Raw genomic sequence first — 26,712 nt, 5'->3', positions numbered from 1 at the left:
CGATGCCTGTCGTGCGTTCCGGTCCCGAAAAACACTCCGAGACCGTCGAGCCAGAAGACTTCAGATGGCGTCCGCGCCGACAGCCCACCGAGAGTTCGAGGAACAAGAAGAGGAAGGTACCTTCTCGATCCAAGACTCAGACTCCGAAGGATTCGACGATACACAAACCGTGAGTAAGACGTCGAAAACCACTCAGAGGAAGATTTACAAGGCCCAGGGGACGCCACTGCCACCAGGCCATGGCTCCACCCATAAATTCGGTGACCGACCGTCGGCACCGAAAAAGGCCCAAACAGTGCCGAGATCGTCCGACTCCGGTCGAGACACCGGCACGCAGCCTTCTCGGGACCGAGAAAGTGCTGGAGACAAGCATCGACACCGAGATGACGGTGTAGACACGGCTCGACGCCGAGACAGCGGCCCCGAAGAAGATCGGCGCCGACAGGTTTCGGCCCCGAAAATGAAAAAATTCACCTCGGAGCCGAAAAAGGACGCAGACAGGGTTTCGGTCCCGAAACAAACTGCAACCGACCCAGCTTCAGGCTCTTATACAGAAGAGCACTCGCTAACCTCACAAATGCAAAAGCATAGGTTTGAGGAAGAGCTACAATCAACTGATGTGGACCATACGCAAAAGCGTATTTTCATACAGCAGGGGACAGGAAAAATAAGCACCCTTCCCCCTATTAGAAGAAAGAGAAGGTTGGAGTTCCAAACTGAACAGACACCACAACCAAAAGTGGTGAAAAGAGTTACCCCACCACCCTCTCCTCCGCCCGTGATTAACGTCTCACCAGCACAAACTCCATCACACTCCCCAGCTCACACCACCATAAGCCAGGGTGACCAAGATCAAGACGCATGGGACCTATACGACGCCCCAGTGTCAGATAACAGTCCGGAGGCATACCCTACGAAGCCATCTCCACCAGAGGACAGCACCGCGTATTCTCAAGTGGTGGCTAGAGCAGCACAATTTCACAACGTAAGCCTCCACTCAGAACAGGTCGAGGATGATTTTTTATTCAACACACACTCCTCCACCCACAGCTCATACCAAAGCCTGCCTATGCTCCCTGGTATGCTCCGGCACGCAAAATAAATCTTTAAGGAGCCGGTCAAAAGTAGGGCAATCACACCAAGGGTGGAAAAAAAGTATAAGGCGCCTCCTACAGACCCGGTTTTCATCACTACACAGCTGCCACCAGACTCTGTCGTTGTAGGAGCAGCTAGGAAAAGGGCCAACTCCCACACATCTGGAGATGCACCACCCCCAGATAAAGAAAGCCGCAAGTTCGATGCAGCTGGTAAGAGAGTCGCAGCACAAGCTGCAAACCAGTGGCGCATCGCGAACTCCCAGGCACTACTTGCGCGCTATGACAGAGCCCATTGGGACGAGATGCAACATCTCATTGAACATCTGCCCAAGGACTTACAAAATAGGGCAAAACAAGTGGTTGAGGAGGGACAGACCATTTCCAACAACCAGATCCGCTCCTCCATGGACGCTGCAGATACAGCTGCACGGACAATTAATACATCTGTAACTATCAGAAGGCATGCATGGCTCCGAACGTCTGGATTTAAACCAGAGATTCAACAAGCAGTTCTCAATATGCCTTTTAACGAAAAAGAACTGTTCGGTCCAGAAGTGGACACAGCGATTGAGAAACTCAAAAAAGATACGGACACTGCCAAAGCCATGGGCGCACTCTACTCCCCGCAGAGCAGAGGGAATTACAGCACATTCCGTAAAACACCCTTTAGAGGGGGGTTTCGGGGTCAGAGCACACAAGCCAGCACCTCACAAGCAACACCGTCCCGTTACCAGGGACAGTATAAAGGAGGTTTTCGGGGACAATATAGAGGAGGGCAATTCCCTAGGAATAGAGGAAGATTTCAGAGCCCCAAAACCCCTACTACTAAACAGTGACTCACATGTCACTCACCCCCTCCACACAACACCAGTGGGGGGAAGAATAAGTCATTATTACAAAGCATGGGAGGAAATCACTACAGACACTTGGGTTCTAGCAATTATCCAACATGGTTATTGCATAGAATTTCTACAATTCCCTCCAAACATACCACCAAAAGCACAAAATTTGACAAAACATCATTCCAATCTCCTGGAGATAGAAGTGCAGGCACTATTGCAAAAGAATGCAATCGAATTAGTGCCAAACACACAAATAAACACAGGAGTTTACTCACTGTACTTTCTGATACCAAAGAAGGACAAAACGCTGAGACCAATCCTAGACCTCAGAATAGTGAACACTTTCATCAAATCAGACCACTTTCACATGGTCACACTACAAGAAGTATTGCCATTGCTAAAACTACACGACTACATGGCAACTTTAGACCTCAAGGATGCTTATTTCCATATACCAATACACCCATCGCACAGGAAATACCTAAGGTTTGTATTCAAGGGAATACATTACCAATTCAAGGTACTGCCTTTCGGATTAACAACCGCACCAAGAGTCTTTACCAAATGTCTAGCGGTAGTCGCTGCACACATAAGAAGGCAGCAAATACATGTGTTCCCATATCTAGACGACTGGCTAATCAAGGCCCATTCGTTAATAGAGTGCTCACACCACACAAATCATATCATACAAACCCTCTTCAAACTAGGGTTCACCGTCAACTTCACAAAATCCAAAATTCTGCCGCGCAAGGTACAACAATACCTAGGAGCCATAATAGACACATCAAAAGGAGTAGCCACTCCAAGTCCCCAAAGAATTCAAAATTTCAACACCATCATACAACGCATGTATCCAACACAAAGGATACAAGCAAAGATGGTACTACAACTCCTAGGCATGATGTCTTCATGCATAGCCATTGTCCCAAACGCAAGACTGCACATGAGGCCCTTACAACAGTGCCTAGCATCACAATGGTCACAAGCACAGGGTCACCTTCTAGATCTGGTGTTAATAGACCGCCAAACTTACCTCTCGCTTCTGTGGTGGAACAACATAAATTTAAACAAAGGGCGGCCTTTCCAAGACCCAGTGCCACAATACGTAATAACAACAGATGCTTCCATGACATGGTGGGGAGCACACCTCGATCAACACAGCATACAAGGACAATGGAACGTACATCAAACAAAACTGCATATAAACCACCTAGAACTTCTAGCAGTTTTTCAAGCACTAAAAGCTTTCCAACCAATAATAGTTCACAAATACATTCTCGTCAAAACAGACAACATGACAACAATGTATTATCTAAACAAGCAAGGGGGGACGCACTCCACGCAGTTAAGCCTGCTAGCACAAAAGATTTGGCGTTGGGCAATTCACAACCAAATTCGCCTAATAGCACAATTTATACCAGGGATCCAAAATCAACTCGCAGACAATCTCTCTCGAGATCACCAACAGGTCCACGAATGGGAAATTCACCCCCAAATTCTGAACACTTATTTCAAACTCTGGGGAACACCTCAGATAGACTTGTTTGCGACAAAGGAGAACACAAAATGCCAAAACTTCGCATCCAGATACCCACACAAACTGTCCCAAGGCAATGCCCTATGGATGAACTGGTCAGGGATATTTGCTTACGCTTTTCCTCCTCTCCCTCTCCTTCCTTACCTGGTAAACAAACTCAGTCAAAACAAACTCAAACTCATATTAATAGCACCAACTTGGGCAAGGCAACCCTGGTACACAACGCTGCTAGACCTATCAGTAGTACCCTGCATCAAATTGCCCAACAGGCCAGATCTGTTGACACAACACAACCAAAAGATCAGACACCCAGATCCAGCATCGCTGAATCTAGCAATCTGGCTCCTGAAATCCTAGAATTCGGGCACTTAGAACTTACCCAAGAATGTATGGAAGTCATAAAACAAGCCAGAAGGCCATCCACCAGGCACTGCTATGCAAGTAAATGGAAGAGGTTTGTTTGCTACTGCCATATTAATCAAATACAACCATTACACACAACTCCAGAACATGTAGTGGGTTACTTGCTTCACTTACAAAAATCTAACCTGGCTTTCTCTTCCATTAAAATACACCTTGCAGCAATATCTGCATACCTGCAGACTACCTATTCAACTTCCCTATATAAGATACCAGTCATTAAAGCATTCATGGAGGGCCTTAGGAGAATTATACCACCAAGAACACCACCTGTTCCTTCATGGAACCTAAATGTTGTCCTAACTAGACTTATGGGTCCACATTTTGAACCCATGCACTCCTGCAAAATACAGTTCCTAACCTGGAAGGTGGCATTTCTCATCGCCATTACTTCCCTAAGAAGAGTAAGCGAGATTCAGGCGTTTACAATACAGGAACCTTTTATACAACTACACAAGAATAAGGTCGTCCTAAGGACCAATCCTAAATTTTGGCCAAAGGTTTTTTCACCGTTCCATCTAAATCAAACAGTGGAACTTCCAGTGTTCTTTCCACAGCCAGATACCGTAGCTGAAAGGGCACTACATACATTAGATGTCAAAAGAGCATTGATGTATTACATTGACAGAACAAAGAACATCAGAAAGACTAAACAACTATTTATTGCATTTCAAAAACCTCATGCAGGAAACCCAATATCAAAACAAGGTATAGCCAGATGGATTGTTAAATGCATCCAAATCTGCTATCTTAAAGCTAAACGACAGCTGCCCATTACACCAAGGGCACACTCAACCAGAAAGAAAGGTGCTACCATGGCCTTTCTAGGAAACATCCCAATGCAAGAAATATGTAAGGCAGCCACATGGTCTACGCCTCACACATTCACCAAGCACTACTGTGTAGACGTGTTATCCGCACAACAAGCCACAGTAGGTCAAGCCGTATTAAGAACATTATTTCAGACTACTTCCACTCCTACAGGCTGATCCACCGCTTTTGGGGAGATAACTGCTTACTAGTCTATGCAAAACATGCGTATCTACAGCGACAGATGCCATCGAACTGAAAATGTCACTTACCCAGTGTACATCTGTTCGTGGCATCAGTCGCAGTAGATTCGCATGTGCCCACCCGCCTCCCCGGGAGCCTGTAGCAGTTTGGAAGTTACCTTCAACTATTTGTATATGTATCATCTCAACCTTAAATAGGTGCATACTTAGTCACTCCATTGCATGGGCACTATTACTACAATTCAACTCCTACCTCACCCTCTGCGGGGAAAAACAATCGAAGATGGAGTCGACGCCCATGCGCAATGGAGACAAAAGGAGGAGTCACTCGGTCCCGTGACTCGAAAGACTTCTTCGAAGAAAAACAACTTGTAACACTCCGGCCCAACACCAGATGGCGAGCTATTGCAAAACATGCGAATCTACTGCGACTGATGCCACGAACAGATGTACACTGGGTAAGTGACATTTTCATTTTTCCTCGTTTTTTGTCACTTGCCATGCTAGGTTGTATCCTTTATTTCGAATCAATAAATAATTTAGAAATGTGCACTGTATCAGGTTACTTTACATTTTAAGCTTGCATACTTATTGTTCGCTGTCTTCATTGCATCAGAGGTGAAAAGAAATTACATTGTCTTTGTCTTCATGTTTTAGCTACAAAGCCAAAAGGGAACCAGAACACAAAGGTAAAGCACAATTTCCAGATCACGTCAGATGGGCGATTGATAATCAGAGATGATGAAGACGAGGAGGAAGAAAAAAATAAAGGTATTTGCTCTTTGTATTTGCAAACTATAGTATCTAATATCATAGTAATGCTATCTAATAGTATTGCAAAAATACTCATTGTAGCCAGAATTCTAGCTTGGGTATGGTCTAACTGAAATTCTATTAACATGGCTAACTTTACCTCCTGAATTGAAGTGGAAGTTCCACCCTTTGCTTTTTTTTAATTTTGTGTTGCTCGCAAAAGGAAGTCCAGGAATGATCCAGACAGTTTTTCTTTTGTAACTTTTCTTGTTACTTTTTTCTCACCTTTACAGTGTAGGTAAATGCTGTTTTCTCCATTTATCCCTTAGTATCTTCAAAGTAACGTGTTCCTCTCTTTCACATGAAATGCATCAAATAATAGCTTGGAGGGCAGAAGATAGTGACTGCCAACTGTTAACCTTTTCTTTTATTTTTGAGGTAAAAGTGGCAAAGGTACATTGAAAAAAATAAATGAAAAGTTAATGATTTTGGAATGTTGTGTTGTGGGCCGTTTAGAGCTCAAGGAAGTGTCGAATGGAACTTCACCTTTATGAGACAGAAGATTTTCTGCTTGATATTTCTACCTGCAGATTCCTCACCCCCTTAATCTCCTCAAGTGCCAGACTGGACCAGAAAGATGAAATAGCTCTCCTGCACTCTCAGGGGGTAGCATGGCTTCAACTCTTTGGCATTGGCTCCAGGATATGTCACAGAGCTGCTTATAGCGCTACCACATATTTTGAGGTCAGTTTCTTTTTTCAGTGCCCTTCAACACAAATTCAGAGTTGCCCTCCGCTCCAAAATTACCTTACATTTGATTGTTTTGCAGTGCTGAGAGAATACTAAAAAAGAAGAGATCACATTGCCTTAGCTATCGTTCTGCCGCTTTTGAGGCTCTTCTTTGGGTTCACACAACCTCTGTCTGTTGATTTAGGGCTCTGAGTGTGTGTCTGTGCCTATTTCAGATCACGTATAGTTGCCTTTGAGGGCCGTCAAGAGATGTGTGTAGGCTTTTGTATTGAGAGACCAAAACAAGCATTGACAACAGCATTTCTACTGATCCCTTTCTTGAGACGTGTGTGCTGATGATTCCTTTTCACCAGGGATGTCTTCTTATTCCAAGTTAGATATTAGTCGAGGACCCTTCTTCATCTATACATTGCTCAATTAAGGGTCACGTTTTTAGGTCAGTGGATTATTTTCCCAACTCCATCTTTGGAGTAGTGTCCTATAACACATAAGCTTGATGTCCATGCCCAGCTCGATTCTGGCTCTGCATTTGGAGTCATGAGACATCATCCCCTCACTTCAAAACATTTTGGCCCTTGGCCCCGACAACATTGACATGGCTGCTTTTACCCAGGCTTTCTCACATTTGCTCCACTTTCCTTCAGCTTCTTCGGCTGTGTGATCAGGCCTCAAGCTGTCTGCAACTTCTTCGCTGTGCTATTCCAAAAGACACTTTCCCAGCTCTAGTCAGCCTGCTTATAGACCTGACACTATGTTGGTGGCCCCTATTTAGCCTCTGAAGACCCTGATAATTGTTTCAATGTCAAGACCATTTTCAGGAAATAGTTCTTTCTTTTCCATGCCAGATTGCACTGATCCGTGAAGAGCTATCCTCAGTAGCTTTTTGACTGTTTTTTCTCCTCAACTTTATGACCATTTTTCAAGAGATTTTCTTTCCTAGTGTGAAAGGATGTCCCCAAGAAACACCTGCTGGTTTCAGACCATGTGGTACCTGTCACACATGGATGTCTGTGCCATACCCACACTTGGTGTGTCTGTGGTGCTTGGAGATGGACCACTACTCCAAAAACTGGGAGGACTGTCACAACATGCACCCAAAGATGCTTAGGGAGAGTCTCCTCGCCTCCCAATGATGGACTACCCAGAGACGCTCATGATCCCAGTCACTAGGAAGGCCCTGTCACCACTTGCAGAGCCGCACTCTGCAGTTGTTGTCTTGTTCGAAGTAGTCGTATAAGTCCCCCTGCTAGAAGAAACACAGAAAGTTGAAAAGATCTTCAACTTCACTGCGCCCCTTGAAGTCCTCTCATGAGGCACACCAGGCTACATGCTTCAGTGGAGCCTGAGTCAGCGTTCGCTTTGCTATTCCCTGACTTTCCCAGAGCCGAAGCAACCCCCACCCAGCTGAAAGAATTTTATGAGGCAATGCACCTCATATTTGGGTGGCCCGACCTCTGTGGAGTACCTTTAGGCCCTATGGGCTAAGGAGTGGCCTCCTCTGGATCCTTGCTGGCATGTTTGCCCTCAGCGCCACTGTAAAGAAATGGCTCCCTGTTGCAGTTACCCCCCACTTTTTGCCTGATACTGATGCTGACTTGACTGAGAAGTGTGCTGGGACCCTGCTAACCAGGCCCCAGCACCAGTGTTCTTTCACCTAAAATGTACCATTGTTTCCACAATTGGCACACCCTGGCATCCAGATAAGTCCCTTGTAACTGGTACCTCTGGTACCAAGGGCCCTGATGCCAGGGAAGGTCTCTAAGGGCTGTAGCATGTATTATGCCACCCTAGAGACCCCTCACTCAGCACAGACACACTGCTTACAAGCCTGTGTGTGCTGGTGAGAACAAAATGAGTAAGTCGACATGGCACTCCCCTCAGGGTGCCATGCCAGCCTCTCACTGCCTATGCAGTATAGGTAAGACACCCCTCTAGCAGGCCTTACAGCCCTAAGGCAGGGTGCACTATACCATAGGTGAGGGTACCAGTGCATGAGCACTGTGCCCCTACAGTGTCTAAGCAAAACCTTAGACATTGTAAGTGCAGGGTAGCCATAAGAGTATATGGTCTGGGAGTCTGTTTTACACGAACTCCACAGCACCATAATGGCTACACTGAAAACTGGGAAGTTTGGTATCAAACTTCTCAGCACAATAAATGCACACTGATGCCAGTGTACATTTTATTGTAAAATACACCACAGAGGGCACCTTAGAGGTGCCCCCTGAAACTTAACCGACTGTCTGTGTAGGCTGACTAGTTCCAGCAGCCTGCCACACCAGAGACCTGTTGCTGGCCCCATGGGGAGAGTGCCTTTGTCACTCTGAGGCCAGTAACAAAGCCTGCACTGGTGGAGATGCTAACACCTCCCCCAGGCAGGAGCTGTGACACCTGGCGGTGAGCCTCAAAGGCTCACCCCTTTGTCACAGCCCAGCAGGGCACTCCAGCTTAGTGGAGTTGCCCGCCCCCTCCGGCCACGGCCCCCACTTTTGGCGGCAAGGCTGGAGGGAACAAAGAAAGCAACAAGGAGGAGTCACTGGCCAGTCAGGACAGCCCCTAAGGTGTCCTGAGCTGAGGTGACTCTGACTTTTAGAAATCCTCCATCTTGCAGATGGAGGATTCCCCCAATAGGGTTAGGATTGTGACCCCCTCCCCTTGGGAGGAGGCACAAAGAGGGTTTACCCACCCTCAGGGCTAGTAGCCATTGGCTACTAACCCCCAGACCTAAACACGCCCTTAAATTTAGTATTTAAGGGCTACCCTGAACCCTAGAAAATTAGATTCCTGCAACTACAAGAAGAAGGACTGCCTAGCTGAAAAACCCCTGCAGAGGAAGACCAGAAGACGACAACTGCCTTGGCTCCAGAAACTCACCGGCCTGTCTCCTGCCTTCCAAAGATCCTGCTCCAGCGACGCCTTCCAAAGGGACCAGCGACCTCGACATCCTCTGAGGACTGCCCCTGCTTCGAAACGACAAGAAACTCCCGAGGACAGCGGACCTGCTCCAAGAAAGGCTGCAACTTTGTTTCCAGCAGCCTTGAAAGAACCCTGCAAGCTCCCCGCAAGAAGCGTGAGACTTGCAACACTGCACCCGGCGACCCCGACTCGGCTGGTGGAGATCCAACACCTCAGGAGGGACCCCAGGACTACTCTGATACTGTGAGTACCAAAACCTGTCCCCCCTGAGCCCCCACAGCGCCGCCTGCAGAGGGAATCCCGAGGCTTCCCCTGACCGCGACTCTTTGAATCCAAAATCCCGACGCCTGGGAGAGACCCTGCACCCGCAGCCCCCAGGACCTGAAGGACCGGACTTTCACTGGAGAAGTGACCCCCAGGAGTCCCTCTCCCTTGCCCAAGTGGAGGTTTCCCCGAGGAACCCCCCCCCTTGCCTGCCTGCAGCGCTGAAGAGATCCCGAGATCTCTCATAGACTAACATTGCGAACCCGACGCTTGTTTCTACACTGCACCCGGCCGCCCCCGCGCCGCTGAGGGTGAAATTTCTGTGTGGGCTTGTGTCCCCCCCCGGTGCCCTACAAAACCCCCCTAGTCTGCCCTCCGAAGACGCGGGTACTTACCTGCAAGCAGACCGGAACCGGGGCACCCCCTTCTCTCCATTCTAGCCTATGCGTTTTGGGCACCACTTTGAACTCTGCACCTGACCGGCCCTGAGCTGCTGGTGTGGTGACTTTGGGGTTGCTCTGAACCCCCAACGGTGGGCTACCTTGGACCAAGAACTGAACCCTGTAAGTGTCCTACTTACCTGGTAAAACTAACAAAAACTTACCTCCCACAGGAACTGTGAAAATTGCACTAAGTGTCCACTTTTAAAACAGCTATTTGTCAATAACTTGAAAAGTATAAATGCAATTTTTATGATTTAAAGTTCCTAAAGTACTTACCTGCAATACCTTTCGAATGAGATATTACATGTAGAATTTGAACCTGTGGTTCTTAAAATAAACTAAGAAAAGATATTTTTCTATAACAAAACCTATTGGCTGGATTTGTCTCTGAGTGTGTGTACCTCATTTATTGTCTGGGTGTATGTACAACAAATGCTTAACACTACTCCTTGGATAAGCCTACTGCTCGACCACACTACCACAAAATAGAGCATTAGTATTATCTATTTTTACCACTATTTTACCTCTAAGGGGAACCCTTGGACTCTGTGCATGCTATTCCTTACTTTGAAATAGCACATACAGAGCCAACTTCCTACATTGGTGGATCAGCGGTGGGGTACAAGACTTTGCATTTGCTGGACTACTCAGCCAATACCTGATCACACGACAAATTCCAAAATTGTCATTAGAAATTCATTTTTGCAATTTGAAATTTTTCTAAATTCTTAAAAGTCCTGCTAGGGCCTTGTGTGTTAAGTCCCTGTTTAGCATTTTCTTTTAGAGTTTAAAAGTTTGTTAAAAGTTTGAAATTAGATTCTAGAAACAGTGTTAGATTCTTTAAAAAGTCTTCCAACTTTTAGCAAAATAATGTCTGATACAGAGATGAATGTGGTGGAACTCGACACCACACCTTACCTCCATTTTAAGATGAGGGAGCTAAGGTCTCTCTGTAATATCAAAAAAATAACCATTGGCTCCAGACCTACCAAAATTCAGCTCCAGGAGCTGTTGGCAGAGTTTGAAAAAGCCAACCCCTCTGATGATGACATCACAGAGGAAGAAATTAGTGACTTGGAGGCCAATGTCCCTCCTCCAGTCCTAAATAGGGAGAACAGGACCCCTCAAGTCCTGTCTCCAACTGTGTTAGTCAGAAATGGTGAGTCCCTCACAGGAGGGTCCCACATTTCTGAAATCACTGAGGATGCTCTCAGTGAAGATGACCCCCTGTTAGCCAGGATGGTCAAAAGATTGGCTTTGGAAAAGCAGCTCCTAGCCATAGAAAGGGAAAGAAAAGAGATGGGCCTAGGTCCCATCGATGGTGGCAGCAACTTAAATAGGGTCAGAGATTCTCCTGACATCCTAAAAATCCCCAAAGGGATTGTAACAAAATATGAAGATGGTGATGACATCACCAAATGGTTCACAGCTTTTGAGAGGGCTTGTGTAACCAGAAAAGTAAACAGATCTCACTGGGGTGCTCTCCTTTGGGAAATGTTCACTGGAAAGTGTAGGGATAGACTCCTCACACTCTCTGGAAAAGATGCAGAATCTTATGACCTCATGAAGGGTACCCTGATTGAGGGCTTTGGATTCTCCACTGAGGAGTATAGAATTAGATTCAGGGGGGCTCAAAAATCCTCGAGCCAGACCTGGGTTGATTTTGTAGACTACTCAGTAAAAACACTAGATGGTTGGTTAACTGGAAATGAAGTGTGTGACTATGTTGGGCTTTATAATTTGTTTATGAAAGAACACATTTTAAGTAACTGCTTCAATGAAAAGTTGCATCAGTATCTGGTAGACCTAGGTCCAATTTCTCCCCAAGAATTGGGAAAGAAGGCATACCACTGGGTCAAGACTAGGGTAACCAAAACTTCCACTGGGGGTGACCAAAAGAAAGGGGTTACAAAAACTCCCCAGGAGAAAGTGGGTGACACTAGAAACAAAGAAAAAGAGTCCTCTGTAGGCCCCCAAAAACCAGAACAGGTGGGTGGGCCCCAAGACACAACCCAAAACAAAGGTGGGTACCAGGGTAAGAACTGGGATGCTACTAAGGCATGGTGCCACAACTGTAAACAGTCTGGGCACCACACCAAGGACACTTCTTGTCCCAAAAACAAACCCCAGAACAAGATTCCAGGGGTAACCAGTGTAGCCATGGGAGATGACTCCTCAGATGAGGAGGTCTTCATAGCCTTCAACTGGAAACAGGGCCCAACAGGTGAGTTGGAGATTCCAGAGGGAAGTAGACACTTCCACCACCTACTGGTGAATGGAATCCCAACCACTGCCCTGAGAGACACTTGTGCCAGTCACACTATTGTGCATGACAGGCTGGTGCTCTCAAACCAGTACATCCCAGGTGAGACTGCCAGGGTAAGAGTTAGCCTAGACAGGGTCACTAAGAGGCCTGTGGCTTTAGTACCCATAGAAGTGGGTGGCACTCTTAGCTGGAGAAGGGTAGTAGTCAGTACAGACCTCCCCCTTGATTGTCTCCTTGGAAATGACTACCCAGAGGTTAGTCAGAGCCCAAGAGAGGAACTGGTCCAGTGCCAGTCCTCTCCCAAGGATTCTGGAAGTCCTGCCTCTGCAGTCAATGCAAGTAGGCCCCAGAAGAAAAAGAAAAGGAAACAGAGTAGGAAAGGTGGACAACCTTTAGCCAAGGTTCCAGCAAGCCAAGGAGATTCTGCTCCAGTAGGGGAGAACTCCAAAAATGGCTCTGATAAAGTCCAACCTGACCCACAAGAAGTCCTGGCTAGTCAGGCAACTGTTAAGCCTGAGTGGGTGGCTCCTCAGCTAACAGAAGAAAGAGTGGAAGAAGGGTGTTTACTACAAGATGTGGTGACCCCCCACTCTAATACAGCAGACAGGCACCCTGAACCCAAAGAAGCCTGTAACTTAGCCCCTTCCCTTGTAGGTGAAGAGCTAAAGGTGTGGTTCTGGGCACTGACAGCTGTCAGTGGCCTCTGCTGGGTGTTAGCCTTTATGGCTGCACTATCCTTGGCCTGGTGGTCTGACCCCATGCCAAATAACAAGTTAGGCCCCCTGACCCTGTTGGTCATGGTGGGGTTACTCCAGCTCTGGGTAACCTCTTTGGGTAAGCTAGGGGTGACCCTGGCTAAGATAAGATTAGCAGAGGTGGATACCTCTGACCTCAAAATAGAGAGAATGTGTAAGGAAATGCCTCCTTGGCATGGTTGCCCCCTGACTTTTTGCCTTTGCTGATGCTATGTTTACAATTGAAAGTGTGCTGAGGCCTGCTAACCAGGCCCCAGCACCAGTGTTCTTTCCCTAACCTGTACTTTTGTATCCACAATTGGCAGACCCTGGCATCCAGATAAGTCCCTTGTAACTGGTACTTCTAGTACCAAGGGCCCTGATGCCAAGGAAGGTCTCTAAGGGATGCAGCATGTCTTATGCCACCCTGGAGACCTCTCACTCAGCACAGACACACTGCTTGCCAGCTTGTGTGTGCTAGTGAGGACCAAACGAGTAAGTCGACATGGCACTCCCCTCAGGGTGCCATGCCAGCCTCTCACTGCCTATGCAGTATAGGTAAGACACCCCTCTAGCAGGCCTTACAGCCCTAAGGCAGGGTGCACTATACCATAGGTGAGGGTACCAGTGCATGAGCATGGTACCCCTACAGTGTCTAAACAAAACCTTAGACATTGTAAGTGCAGGGTAGCCATAAGAGTATATGGTCTGGGAGTCTGTCAAACACGAACTCCACAGCACCATAATGGCTACACTGAAAACTGGGAAGTTTGGTATCAAACTTCTCAGCACAATAAATGCACACTGATGCCAGTGTACATTTTATTGTAAAATCCACCACAGAGGGCACCTTAGAGGTGCCCCCTGAAACTTAACCGACTGTCTGTGTAGGCTGACTAGTTCCAGCAGCCTGCCACACCAGAGACATGTTGCTGGCCCCATGGGGAGAGTGCCTTTGTCACTCTGAGGCCAGTAACAAAGCCTGCACTGGGTGGAGATGCTAACACCTCCCCCAGGCAGGAGCTGTGACACCTGGCGGTGAGCCTCAAAGGCTCACCCCTTTGTCACAGCCCAGCAGGGCACTCCAGCTTAGTGGAGTTGCCCGCCCCCTCCGGCCACGGCCCCCACTTTTGGCGGCAAGGCTGGAGGGAACAAAGAAAGCAACAAGGAGGAGTCACTGGCCAGTCAGGACAGCCCCTAAGGTGTCCTGAGCTGAGGTGACTCTGACTTTTAGAAATCCTCCATCTTGCAGATGGAGGATTCCCCCAATAGGGTTAGGATTGTGACCCCCTCCCCTTGGGAGGAGGCACAAAGAGGGTGTACCCACCCTCAGGGCTAGTAGCCATTGGCTACTAACCCCCCAGACCTAAACACGCCCTTAAATTTAGTATTTAAGGGCTACCCTGAACCCTAGAAGATTAGATTCCTGCAACTACAAGAAGAAGGACTGCCTAGCTGAAAAACCCCTGCAGAGGAAGACCAGAAGACGACAACTGCCTTGGCTCCAGAAACTCACCGGCCTGTCTCCTGCCTTCCAAAGATCCTGCTCCAGCGACGCCTTCCAAAGGGACCAGCGACCTCGACATCCTCTGAGGACTGCCCCTGCTTCGAAAAGACAAGAAACTCCCGAGGACAGCGGACCTGCTCCAAGAAAGGCTGCAACTTTGTTTCCAGCAGCTTTAAAGAACCCTGCAAGCTCCCCGCAAAAGGCGTGAGACTTGCAACACTGCACCCGGCGACCCCGACTCGGCTGGTGGCGATCCAACACCTCAGGAGGGACCCCAGGACTACTCTAAGACTGTGAGTACAAAAACCTGTCCCCCCTGAGCCCCCACAGCGCCGCCTGCAGAGGGAATCCCGAGGCTTCCCCTGACCGCGACTCTTTGAATCCTAAGTCCCGACACCTGGGAGAGACCCTGCACCCGCAGCCCCCAGGACCTGAAGGACCGGACTTTCACTGGAGGAGTGACCCCCAGGAGTCCCTCTCCCTTGCCCAAGTGGAGGTTTCCCCGAGGAACCCCCCCCTTGCCTGCCTGCAGCGCTGAAGAGATCCCTAGATCTCCCATTGACTTCCATTACAAACCCGACGCTTGTTTCTACACTGCACCCGGCCGCCCCCGCGCTGCTGAGGGTGAAATTTCTGTGTGGACTTGTGTCCCCCCCGGTGCCCTACAAAACCCCCCTGGTCTGCCCTCCGAAGACGCGGGTACTTACCTGCAAGCAGACCGGAACCGGGGCACCCCCTTCTCTCCATTCTAGCCTATGTGTTTTGGGCACCACTTTGAACTCTGCACCTGACCGGCCCTGAGCTGCTGGTGTGGTGACTTTGGGGTTGCTCTGAACCCCCAACGGTGGGCTACCTTGGACCAAGAACTGAACCCTGTAAGTGTCTTACTTACCTGGTAAAACTAACAAATACTTACCTCCCCTAGGAACTGTGAAAATTGCACTAAGTGTCCACTTTTAAAACAGCTATTTGTGAATAACTTGAAAAGTATACATGCAATTTTGATGATTTGAAGTTCCTAAAGTACTTACCTGCAATACCTTTCGAATGAGCTATTACATGTAGAATTTGAACCTGTGGTTCTTAAAATAAACTAAGAAAAGATATTTTTCTATACAAAAACCTATTGGCTGGATTTGTCTCTGAGTGTGTGTACCTCATTTATTGTCTATGTGTATGTACAACAAATGCTTAACACTACTCCTTGGATAAGCCTACTGCTCGACCACACTACCACAAAATAGAGCATTAGTATTATCTATTTTTACCACTATTTTACCTCTAAGGGGAACCCTTGGACTCTGTGCATGCTATTCCTTACTTTGAAATAGCACATACAGAGCCAACTTCCTACATTGGTGGATCAGCGGTGGGGTACAAGACTTTGCATTTGCTGGACTACTCAGCCAATACCTGATCACACGACAAATTCCAAAATTGTCATTAGAAATTGATTTTTGCAATTTGAAAAGTTTTCTAAATTCTTAAAAGACCTGCTAGGGCCTTGTGTTAGATCCTGTTTAGCATTTCTTTTAGAGTTTAAAAGTTTGTAAAAGTTTGAATTAGATTCTAGAACCAGTTTTAGTTTCTTAAAAAGTATTCCAACTTTTAGAAGCATAATGTCTAGCACAGATGTGAATGTGGTGGAACTCGACACCACACCTTACCTCCATCTACAGATGAGAGAGCTAAGGTCACTCTGTAAACTAAAGAAAATAGCAATGGGCCCCAAACCTACCAAAGTACAGCTCCAGGAGCTTTTGGCAGAGTTTGAAAAGGCCAACCCCTCTGAGGATGGCAACTCAGAGGATGAAGATAGTGACTTGGAGGGAAATTCCCCCCCTCCAGTCCTACTTAGGGAGAGCAGGGCTTCTCAAGCCCTGACTCCACAAATAATAGTCAGAGATGCTGGTTCCCTCACAGGAGGGACCAACAACTCTGAAATCACTGAGGATAACTCCAGTGAAGAGGACATCCAGTTAGCCAGGATGGCCAAAAGATTGGCTTTGGAAAGACAGATCCTAGCCATAGAGAGGGAAAGACAAGAGATGGGCCTAGGACCCATCAATGGTGGCAGCAACATAAATAGGGTCAGAGATTCTCCTGACATGTTGAAAATCCCCAAAGGGATTGTAACTAAATATGAAGATGGTGATGACATCACCAAATGGTTCACAGCTTTTGAGAGGGCTTGTGTAACCAGAAAAGTGAACAGATCTCACTGGGGTGCTCTCCTTTGGGAAATGTTCACAGGAAAGTGTAGGGATAGACTCCTCACACTCTCTGGACAAGATGCAGAATCTTATGACCTCATGAAGGGTACCCTGATTGAGGGCTTTGGATTCTCCACTGAGGAGTACAGGATTAGGTTCAGGGGGGCTCAAAAATCCTCGAGCCAGACCTGGGTTGACTTTGTTGACTACTCAGTGAAAACACTAGATGGTTGGATTCAAGGCAGTGGTGTAAGTAATTATGATGGGCTGTACAATTTATTTGTGAAAGAACACCTGTTAAGTAATTGTTTCAATGATAAACTGCATCAGCATCTGGTAGACCTAGGACCAATTTCTCCCCAAGAATTGGGAAAGAAGGCGGACCATTGGGTCAAGACAAGGGTGTCCAAGACTTCAACAGGGGGTGACCAAAAGAAAGGGGTCACGAAGACTCCCCAGCAGAAGGGTGATGAGACAACCAAAACTAAAAATAGTAAAGAGTCTTCCACAGGCCCCCAAAAACCTGCACAGGAGGGTGGGCCCAGAGCCTCTTCACAAAACAATGGGTACAAGGGTAAAAACTTTGATCCCAAAAAGGCCTGGTGTCATAGCTGTAAACAGCATGGACACCAAACTGGAGACAAGGCCTGTCCCAAGAAAGGTTCCACTCCAAACTCCCATCCAGGTAACACTGGTATGGCTAGTCTCCAAGTGGGATCAACAGTGTGCCCAGAGCAAATCAGGGTCCACACTGAAGCTACTCTAGTTTCTGAGGGTGGGGTGGATTTAGCCACACTAGCTGTCTGGCCGCCTAACATGCAAAAATACAGACAGCAACTCTTAATTAATGGGACTAGAATAGAGGGCCTGAGGGATACAGGTGCCAGTGTCACCATGGTGACAGAGAAACTGGTTTCCCCTGGCCAATACCTGACTGGAAAAACTTACACAGTCACCAACGCTGACAATCAGAGAAAAGTACATCCCATGGCAATGGTTACTTTAGAATGGGGAGGGGTCAATGGCCTGAAGCAGGTGGTGGTCTCCTCAAATATCCCAGTGGACTGTCTGCTTGGAAATGACCTGGAGTCCTCAGCATGGGCTGAGGTAGAGCTAAAAACCCATGCAGCAATGCTGGGTATCCCTGAACTGGTGTGTGTGAAAACAAGAGCACAATGCAAGGCACAGGGTGAAAAAGTAGAGCTGGAGTCTGGAAAAATGGCCCAGCCTACCAAGAGAACAGGAAAGTCAGTTGGGAAACCAACTGCAACACAGCAAAAGAAAGGGAACCTCTCTTCTCAGGAAGAAGTTCTGCCCTCTGAGGGAACTGAGCCTTTGGAGCTTGAACCTTATCAGGTTGAGCTCTTAGGCCCAGGGGGACCCTCAAGGGAGGAGCTGTGTAAGGGACAAGAAACCTGTCCCTCTCTTGAAGGCCTTAGGCAGCAAGCTGCTGAAGAGTCCAAAGGCAAGAAAAATGGAACACATAGGGTCTATTGGGAAGATGGGCTCCTGTACACTGAGGCCAGAGACCCCAAACCTGGTGCCACTAGGAGAGTGGTAGTGCCTCAGCTGTTCAGAGAGTTCATCCTAACATTGGCCCATGACATTCCCCTTGCTGGACATTTGGGACAAACCAAGACGTGGGAGAGGTTAGTCAACCACTTCTACTGGCCCAATATGTCCAACATGGTTAAGGAGTTTTGCCTCTCCTGCCCCACCTGTCAAGCCAGTGGTAAGACAGGTGGGCATCCAAAGGCCCCCCTCATTCCACTTCCTGTGGTGGGGGTGCCCTTTGAAAGAGTGGGTGTGGACATAGTTGGTCCACTGGAACCTCCCACAGCCTCAGGAAATATGTATATCCTGGTAGTAGTGGATCATGCTACCAGGTATCCTGAAGCTATTCCCCTTAGGTCGACTACTGCCCCTGCAGTAGCCAAGGCCCTCATTGGTATCTTTACCAGAGTGGGTTTCCCTAAGGAGGTGGTGTCTGACAGAGGTACCAACTTCATGTCAGCATACCTAAAGCACATGTGGAATGAGTGTGGAGTGACTTATAAATTCACTACACCTTACCATCCACAAACTAATGGCTTAGTTGAGAGATTCAACAAGACATTAAAGGGCATGATCATGGGGCTCCCAGAAAAACTCAAAAGGAGATGGGATGTCCTCCTGCCATGTCTGCTTTTCGCTTACAGGGAGGTACCACAGAAGGGAGTAGGGTTCTCACCCTTTGAACTTCTGTTTGGTCATCCTGTAAGGGGACCACTTGCCCTTGTTAAAGAAGGCTGGGAGAGACCTCTCCATGAGCCTAAACAGGACATAGTGGACTATGTACTTGGCCTTCGCTCTAGAATGGCAGAGTACATGGAAAAGGCAACCAAAAACCTTGAGGCCAGCCAACAACTCCAGAAGTTTTGGTATGACCAAAAGGCTGCACTGGTTGAGTTCCAACCAGGGCAGAAAGTCTGGGTTCTGGAGCCTGTGGCTCCCAGGGCACTCCAGGACAAATGGAGTGGCCCTTACCCAGTGCTAGAGAGGAAGAGTCAGGTCACCTACCTGGTGGACCTGGGCACAAGCAGGAGCCCCAAGAGGGTGATCCATGTGAACCGCCTTAAGCTCTTCCATGACAGGGCTGATGTGAATCTGTTAATGGTAACAGATGAGGATCAGGAGGCAGAGAGTGAACCTCTCCCTGATCTTCTGTCATCAGACCCAAAAGATGGCACAGTAGATGGAGTGATCTACTCAGACACCCTCTCTGGCCAACAGCAGGCTGATTGTAGGAGAGTCCTACAACAGTTTCCTGAGCTTTTCTCCCTAACCCCTGGTCAGACACACCTGTGTACCCATGATGTGGACACAGGAGACAGCATGCCTGTCAAGAACAAAATCTTCAGACAGTCTGACCATGTTAAGGAAAGCATCAAGATGGAAGTCCACAAGATGCTGGAATTGGGAGTGATTGAGCGCTCTGACAGCCCCTGGGCTAGCCCAGTGGTCTTAGTCCCCAAACCTCACACCAAAGATGGAAAGAAAGAGATGAGGTTTTGTGTGGACTACAGAGGGCTCAACTCTGTCACCAAGACAGATGCCCATCCAATTCCAAGAGCTGATGAGCTCATTGATAAGTTAGGTGCTGCCAAATTTCTAAGTACCTTTGACTTGACAGCAGGGTACTGGCAAATAAAAATGGCGCCTGGAGCAAAAGAAAAGACAGCATTCTCCACACCTGATGGGCATTATCAGTTTACTGTTATGCCCTTTGGTTTAAAGAATGCCCCTGCCACCTTCCAAAGGTTGGTGAATCAAGTCCTTGCTGGCTTGGAGTCCTTTAGCACAGCTTATCTTGATGATATTGCTGTCTTTAGCTCCACCTGGCAGGATCACCTGGTCCACCTGAAGAAGGTTTTGAAGGCTCTGCAATCTGCAGGCCTCTCTATCAAGGCATCCAAATGCCAGATAGGGCAGGGAACTGTGGTTTACTTGGGCCACCTTGTAGGTGGAGGCCAAGTTCAGCCACTCCAACCCAAGATCCAGACCATTCTGGACTGGGTAGCTCCAAAAACCCAGACTCAAGTCAGGGCATTCCTTGGCTTGACTGGGTACTACAGGAGGTTTGTGAAGGGATATGGATCCATTGTGACAGCCCTCACTGAGCTCACCTCCAAGAAAATGCCCAAGAAAGTGAACTGGACTGTGGACTGCCAACAGGCCTTTGACACCCTGAAACAAGCAATGTGCTCAGCACCAGTTCTCAAAGCTCCAGATTATTCTAAGCAGTTCATTGTGCAGACTGATGCCTCTGAACATGGGATAGGGGCAGTTTTGTCCCAAACAAATGATGATGGCCTTGACCAGCCTGTTGCTTTCATTAGCAGGAGGTTACTCCCCAGGGAGCAGCGTTGGAGTGCCATTGAGAGGGAGGCCTTTGCTGTGGTTTGGTCCCTGAAGAAGCTGAGACCATACCTCTTTGGGACTCACTTCCTAGTTCAAACTGACCACAGACCTCTCAAATGGCTGATGCAAATGAAAGGTGAAAATCCTAAACTGTTGAGGTGGTCCATCTCCCTACAGGGAATGGACTTTATAGTGGAACACAGACCTGGGACTGCCCATGCCAATGCAGATGGCCTTTCCAGGTTCTTCCACTTAGAAAATGAAGACTCTCTTGGGAAAGGTTAGTCTCATCCTCTTTCGTTTGGGGGGGGGTTGTGTAAGGAAATGCCTCCTTGGCATGGTTGCCCCCTGACTTTTTGCCTTTGCTGATGCTATGTTTACAATTGAAAGTGTGCTGAGGCCTGCTAACCAGGCCCCAGCACCAGTGTTCTTTCCCTAACCTGTACTTTTGTATCCACAATTGGCAGACCCTGGCATCCAGATAAGTCCCTTGTAACTGGTACTTCTAGTACCAAGGGCCCTGATGCCAAGGAAGGTCTCTAAGGGATGCAGCATGTCTTATGCCACCCTGGAGACCTCTCACTCAGCACAGACACACTGCTTGCCAGCTTGTGTGTGCTAGTGAGGACCAAACGAGTAAGTCGACATGGCACTCCCCTCAGGGTGCCATGCCAGCCTCTCACTGCCTATGCAGTATAGGTAAGACACCCCTCTAGCAGGCCTTACAGCCCTAAGGCAGGGTGCACTATACCATAGGTGAGGGTACCAGTGCATGAGCATGGTACCCCTACAGTGTCTAAACAAAACCTTAGACATTGTAAGTGCAGGGTAGCCATAAGAGTATATGGTCTGGGAGTCTGTCAAACACGAACTCCACAGCACCATAATGGCTACACTGAAAACTGGGAAGTTTGGTATCAAACTTCTCAGCACAATAAATGCACACTGATGCCAGTGTACATTTTATTGTAAAATCCACCACAGAGGGCACCTTAGAGGTGCCCCCTGAAACTTAACCGACTGTCTGTGTAGGCTGACTAGTTCCAGCAGCCTGCCACACCAGAGACATGTTGCTGGCCCCATGGGGAGAGTGCCTTTGTCACTCTGAGGCCAGTAACAAAGCCTGCACTGGGTGGAGATGCTAACACCTCCCCCAGGCAGGAGCTGTGACACCTGGCGGTGAGCCTCAAAGGCTCACCCCTTTGTCACAGCCCAGCAGGGCACTCCAGCTTAGTGGAGTTGCCCGCCCCCTCCGGCCACGGCCCCCACTTTTGGCGGCAAGGCTGGAGGGAACAAAGAAAGCAACAAGGAGGAGTCACTGGCCAGTCAGGACAGCCCCTAAGGTGTCCTGAGCTGAGGTGACTCTGACTTTTAGAAATCCTCCATCTTGCAGATGGAGGATTCCCCCAATAGGGTTAGGATTGTGACCCCCTCCCCTTGGGAGGAGGCACAAAGAGGGTGTACCCACCCTCAGGGCTAGTAGCCATTGGCTACTAACCCCCCAGACCTAAACACGCCCTTAAATTTAGTATTTAAGGGCTACCCTGAACCCTAGAAGATTAGATTCCTGCAACTACAAGAAGAAGGACTGCCTAGCTGAAAAACCCCTGCAGAGGAAGACCAGAAGACGACAACTGCCTTGGCTCCAGAAACTCACCGGCCTGTCTCCTGCCTTCCAAAGATCCTGCTCCAGCGACGCCTTCCAAAGGGACCAGCGACCTCGACATCCTCTGAGGACTGCCCCTGCTTCGAAAAGACAAGAAACTCCCGAGGACAGCGGACCTGCTCCAAGAAAGGCTGCAACTTTGTTTCCAGCAGCTTTAAAGAACCCTGCAAGCTCCCCGCAAAAGGCGTGAGACTTGCAACACTGCACCCGGCGACCCCGACTCGGCTGGTGGCGATCCAACACCTCAGGAGGGACCCCAGGACTACTCTAAGACTGTGAGTACAAAAACCTGTCCCCCCTGAGCCCCCACAGCGCCGCCTGCAGAGGGAATCCCGAGGCTTCCCCTGACCGCGACTCTTTGAATCCTAAGTCCCGACACCTGGGAGAGACCCTGCACCCGCAGCCCCCAGGACCTGAAGGACCGGACTTTCACTGGAGGAGTGACCCCCAGGAGTCCCTCTCCCTTGCCCAAGTGGAGGTTTCCCCGAGGAACCCCCCCCTTGCCTGCCTGCAGCGCTGAAGAGATCCCTAGATCTCCCATTGACTTCCATTACAAACCCGACGCTTGTTTCTACACTGCACCCGGCCGCCCCCGCGCTGCTGAGGGTGAAATTTCTGTGTGGACTTGTGTCCCCCCCGGTGCCCTACAAAACCCCCCTGGTCTGCCCTCCGAAGACGCGGGTACTTACCTGCAAGCAGACCGGAACCGGGGCACCCCCTTCTCTCCATTCTAGCCTATGTGTTTTGGGCACCACTTTGAACTCTGCACCTGACCGGCCCTGAGCTGCTGGTGTGGTGACTTTGGGGTTGCTCTGAACCCCCAACGGTGGGCTACCTTGGACCAAGAACTGAACCCTGTAAGTGTCTTACTTACCTGGTAAAACTAACAAATACTTACCTCCCCTAGGAACTGTGAAAATTGCACTAAGTGTCCACTTTTAAAACAGCTATTTGTGAATAACTTGAAAAGTATACATGCAATTTTGATGATTTGAAGTTCCTAAAGTACTTACCTGCAATACCTTTCGAATGAGCTATTACATGTAGAATTTGAACCTGTGGTTCTTAAAATAAACTAAGAAAAGATATTTTTCTATACAAAAACCTATTGGCTGGATTTGTCTCTGAGTGTGTGTACCTCATTTATTGTCTATGTGTATGTACAACAAATGCTTAACACTACTCCTTGGATAAGCCTACTGCTCGACCACACTACCACAAAATAGAGCATTAGTATTATCTATTTTTACCACTATTTTACCTCTAAGGGGAACCCTTGGACTCTGTGCATGCTATTCCTTACTTTGAAATAGCACATACAGAGCCAACTTCCTACAGAATGGGTGAAGACATAAAAAGCACAGACAAGAGGCAGTTCAGACTAGGTCCTATCACTGTGGAAGTGGGTCAGTTCCCCAGAGGGAATGACCTGAACAGGAGGATGTAAGGCAGAGTAGGCCCTGCAACAAACCAGCCATTTCCTCTACTCTTCCTCGCCTGACAGACTAGGAAGACTCTTCCAGCGTTGGCTGAGTCTCCTGGCCTGTGGGCTGGGGGGGGCTTGTGTAAAGAAATGGCTCCCTGTTGCAGTTACCCCCCACTTTTTGCCTGATACTGATGCTGACTTGACTGAGAAGTGTGCTGGGACCCTGCTAACCAGGCCCCAGCACCAGTGTTCTTTCACCTAAAATGTACCATTGTTTCCACAATTGGCACACCCTGGCATCCAGATAAGTCCCTTGTAACTGGTACCTCTGGTACCAAGGGCCCTGATGCCAGGGAAGGTCTCTAAGGGCTGTAGCATGTATTATGCCACCCTAGAGACCCCTCACTCAGCACAGACACACTGCTTACAAGCCTGTGTGTGCTGGTGAGAACAAAATGAGTAAGTCGACATGGCACTCCCCTCAGGGTGCCATGCCAGCCTCTCACTGCCTATGCAGTATAGGTAAGACACCCCTCTAGCAGGCCTTACAGCCCTAAGGCAGGGTGCACTATACCATAGGTGAGGGTACCAGTGCATGAGCACTGTGCCCCTACAGTGTCTAAGCAAAACCTTAGACATTGTAAGTGCAGGGTAGCCATAAGAGTATATGGTCTGGGAGTCTGTTTTACACGAACTCCACAGCACCATAATGGCTACACTGAAAACTGGGAAGTTTGGTATCAAACTTCTCAGCACAATAAATGCACACTGATGCCAGTGTACATTTTATTGTAAAATACACCACAGAGGGCACCTTAGAGGTGCCCCCTGAAACTTAACCGACTGTCTGTGTAGGCTGACTAGTTCCAGCAGCCTGCCACACCAGAGACATGTTGCTGGCCCCATGGGGAGAGTGCCTTTGTCACTCTGAGGCCAGTAACAAAGCCTGCACTGGGTGGAGATGCTAACACCTCCCCCAGGCAGGAGCTGTGACACCTGGCGGTGAGCCTCAAAGGCTCACCCCTTTGTCACAGCCCAGCAGGGCACTCCAGCTTAGTGGAGTTGCCCGCCCCCTCCGGCCACGGCCCCCACTTTTGGCGGCAAGGCTGGAGGGAACAAAGAAAGCAACAAGGAGGAGTCACTGGCCAGTCAGGACAGCCCCTAAGGTGTCCTGAGCTGAGGTGACTCTGACTTTTAGAAATCCTCCATCTTGCAGATGGAGGATTCCCCCAATAGGGTTAGGATTGTGACCCCCTCCCCTTGGGAGGAGGCACAAAGAGGGTGTACCCACCCTCAGGGCTAGTAGCCATTGGCTACTAACCCCCCAGACCTAAACACGCCCTTAAATTTAGTATTTAAGGGCTACCCTGAACCCTAGAAAATTAGATTCCTGCAACTACAAGAAGAAGGACTGCCTAGCTGAAAAACCCCTGCAGAGGAAGACCAGAAGACGACAACTGCCTTGGCTCCAGAAACTCACCGGCCTGTCTCCTGCCTTCCAAAGATCCTGCTCCAGCGACGCCTTCCAAAGGGACCAGCGACCTCGACATCCTCTGAGGACTGCCCCTGCTTCGAAAAGACAAGAAACTCCCGAGGACAGCGGACCTGCTCCAAGAAAGGCTGCAACTTTGTTTCCAGCAGCCTTGAAAGAACCCTGCAAGCTCCCCGCAAGAAGCGTGAGACTTGCAACACTGCACCCGGCGACCCCGACTCGGCTGGTGGAGATCCAACACCTCAGGAGGGACCCCAGGACTACTCTGATACTGTGAGTACCAAAACCTGTCCCCCCTGAGCCCCCACAGCGCCGCCTGCAGAGGGAATCCCGAGGCTTCCCCTGACCGCGACTCTTTGAATCCAAAATCCCGACGCCTGGGAGAGACCCTGCACCCGCAACCCCCAGGACCTGAAGGACCGGACTTTCACTGGAGAAGTGACCCCCAGGAGTCCCTCTCCCTTGCCCAAGTGGAGGTTTCCCCGAGGAACCCCCCCCTTGCCTGCCTGCAGCGCTGAAGAGATCCCGAGATCTCTCATAGACTAACATTGCGAACCCGACGCTTGTTTCTACACTGCACCCGGCCGCCCCCGCGCCGCTGAGGGTGAAATTTCTGTGTGGGCTTGTGTCCCCCCAGGTGCCCTACAAAACCCCCCTAGTCTGCCCTCCGAAGACGCGGGTACTTACCTGCAAGCAGACCGGAACCGGGGCACCCCCTTCTCTCCATTCTAGCCTATGCGTTTTGGGCACCACTTTGAACTCTGCACCTGACCGGCCCTGAGCTGCTGGTGTGGTGACTTTGGGGTTGCTCTGAACCCCCAACGGTGGGCTACCTTGGACCAAGAACTGAACCCTGTAAGTGTCCTACTTACCTGGTAAAACTAACAAAAACTTACCTCCCCCAGGAACTGTGAAAATTGCACTGTGTCCACTTTTAAAACAGCTATTTGTCAATAACTTGAAAAGTATACATGCAATTTTTATGACTTAAAGTTCCTAAAGTACTTACCTGCAATACCTTTCGAATGAGATATTACATGTAGAATTTGAACCTGTGGTTCTTAAAATAAACTAAGAAAAGATATTTTTCTATAACAAAACCTATTGGCTGGATTTGTCTCTGAGTGTGTGTACCTCATTTATTGTCTGGGTGTATGTACAACAAATGCTTAACACTACTCCTTGGATAAGCCTACTGCTCGACCACACTACCACAAAATAGAGCATTAGTATTATCTATTTTTACCACTATTTTACCTCTAAGGAGAACCCTTGGACTCTGTGCATGCTATTCCTTACTTTGAAATAGCACATACAGAGCCAACTTCCTACAGCCACTAAAGCACCATCAATCTGGTGTTGAATCCGGAGCAGAGCAGCTGGCGAGACTTAGACCTTCCTCTGCACCTGCTCTAGTGCTGACACGCTCGGCGCCATTCCCATCATTCCTGACTCCGACACTGAACCAGACAG

At 48.7% G+C, this 26,712-nt stretch overlaps 1 protein-coding gene across 1 annotated transcript in view; it reads left to right on the top strand.

Annotated features, from left to right (window-relative positions):
* The window catches only part of RRP12 (ribosomal RNA processing 12 homolog), a 682,638-nt gene that overhangs the window by 542,056 nt on the left and 113,870 nt on the right, over positions 1-26,712 (top strand). The window contains exon 29 of the mRNA XM_069239610.1: positions 5,567-5,680. Within this exon, the coding sequence (XP_069095711.1) occupies positions 5,567-5,680 (114 nt within the window). The remainder of the gene's footprint in view (positions 1-5,566; positions 5,681-26,712) is intronic.

Source organism: Pleurodeles waltl, chromosome 6 (assembly GCF_031143425.1).
Source record: "Pleurodeles waltl isolate 20211129_DDA chromosome 6, aPleWal1.hap1.20221129, whole genome shotgun sequence".
Classification (NCBI taxonomy): Eukaryota; Metazoa; Chordata; class Amphibia; order Caudata; family Salamandridae; genus Pleurodeles; species Pleurodeles waltl.
This window is presented reverse-complemented; position numbering and strand designations above follow the sequence as displayed.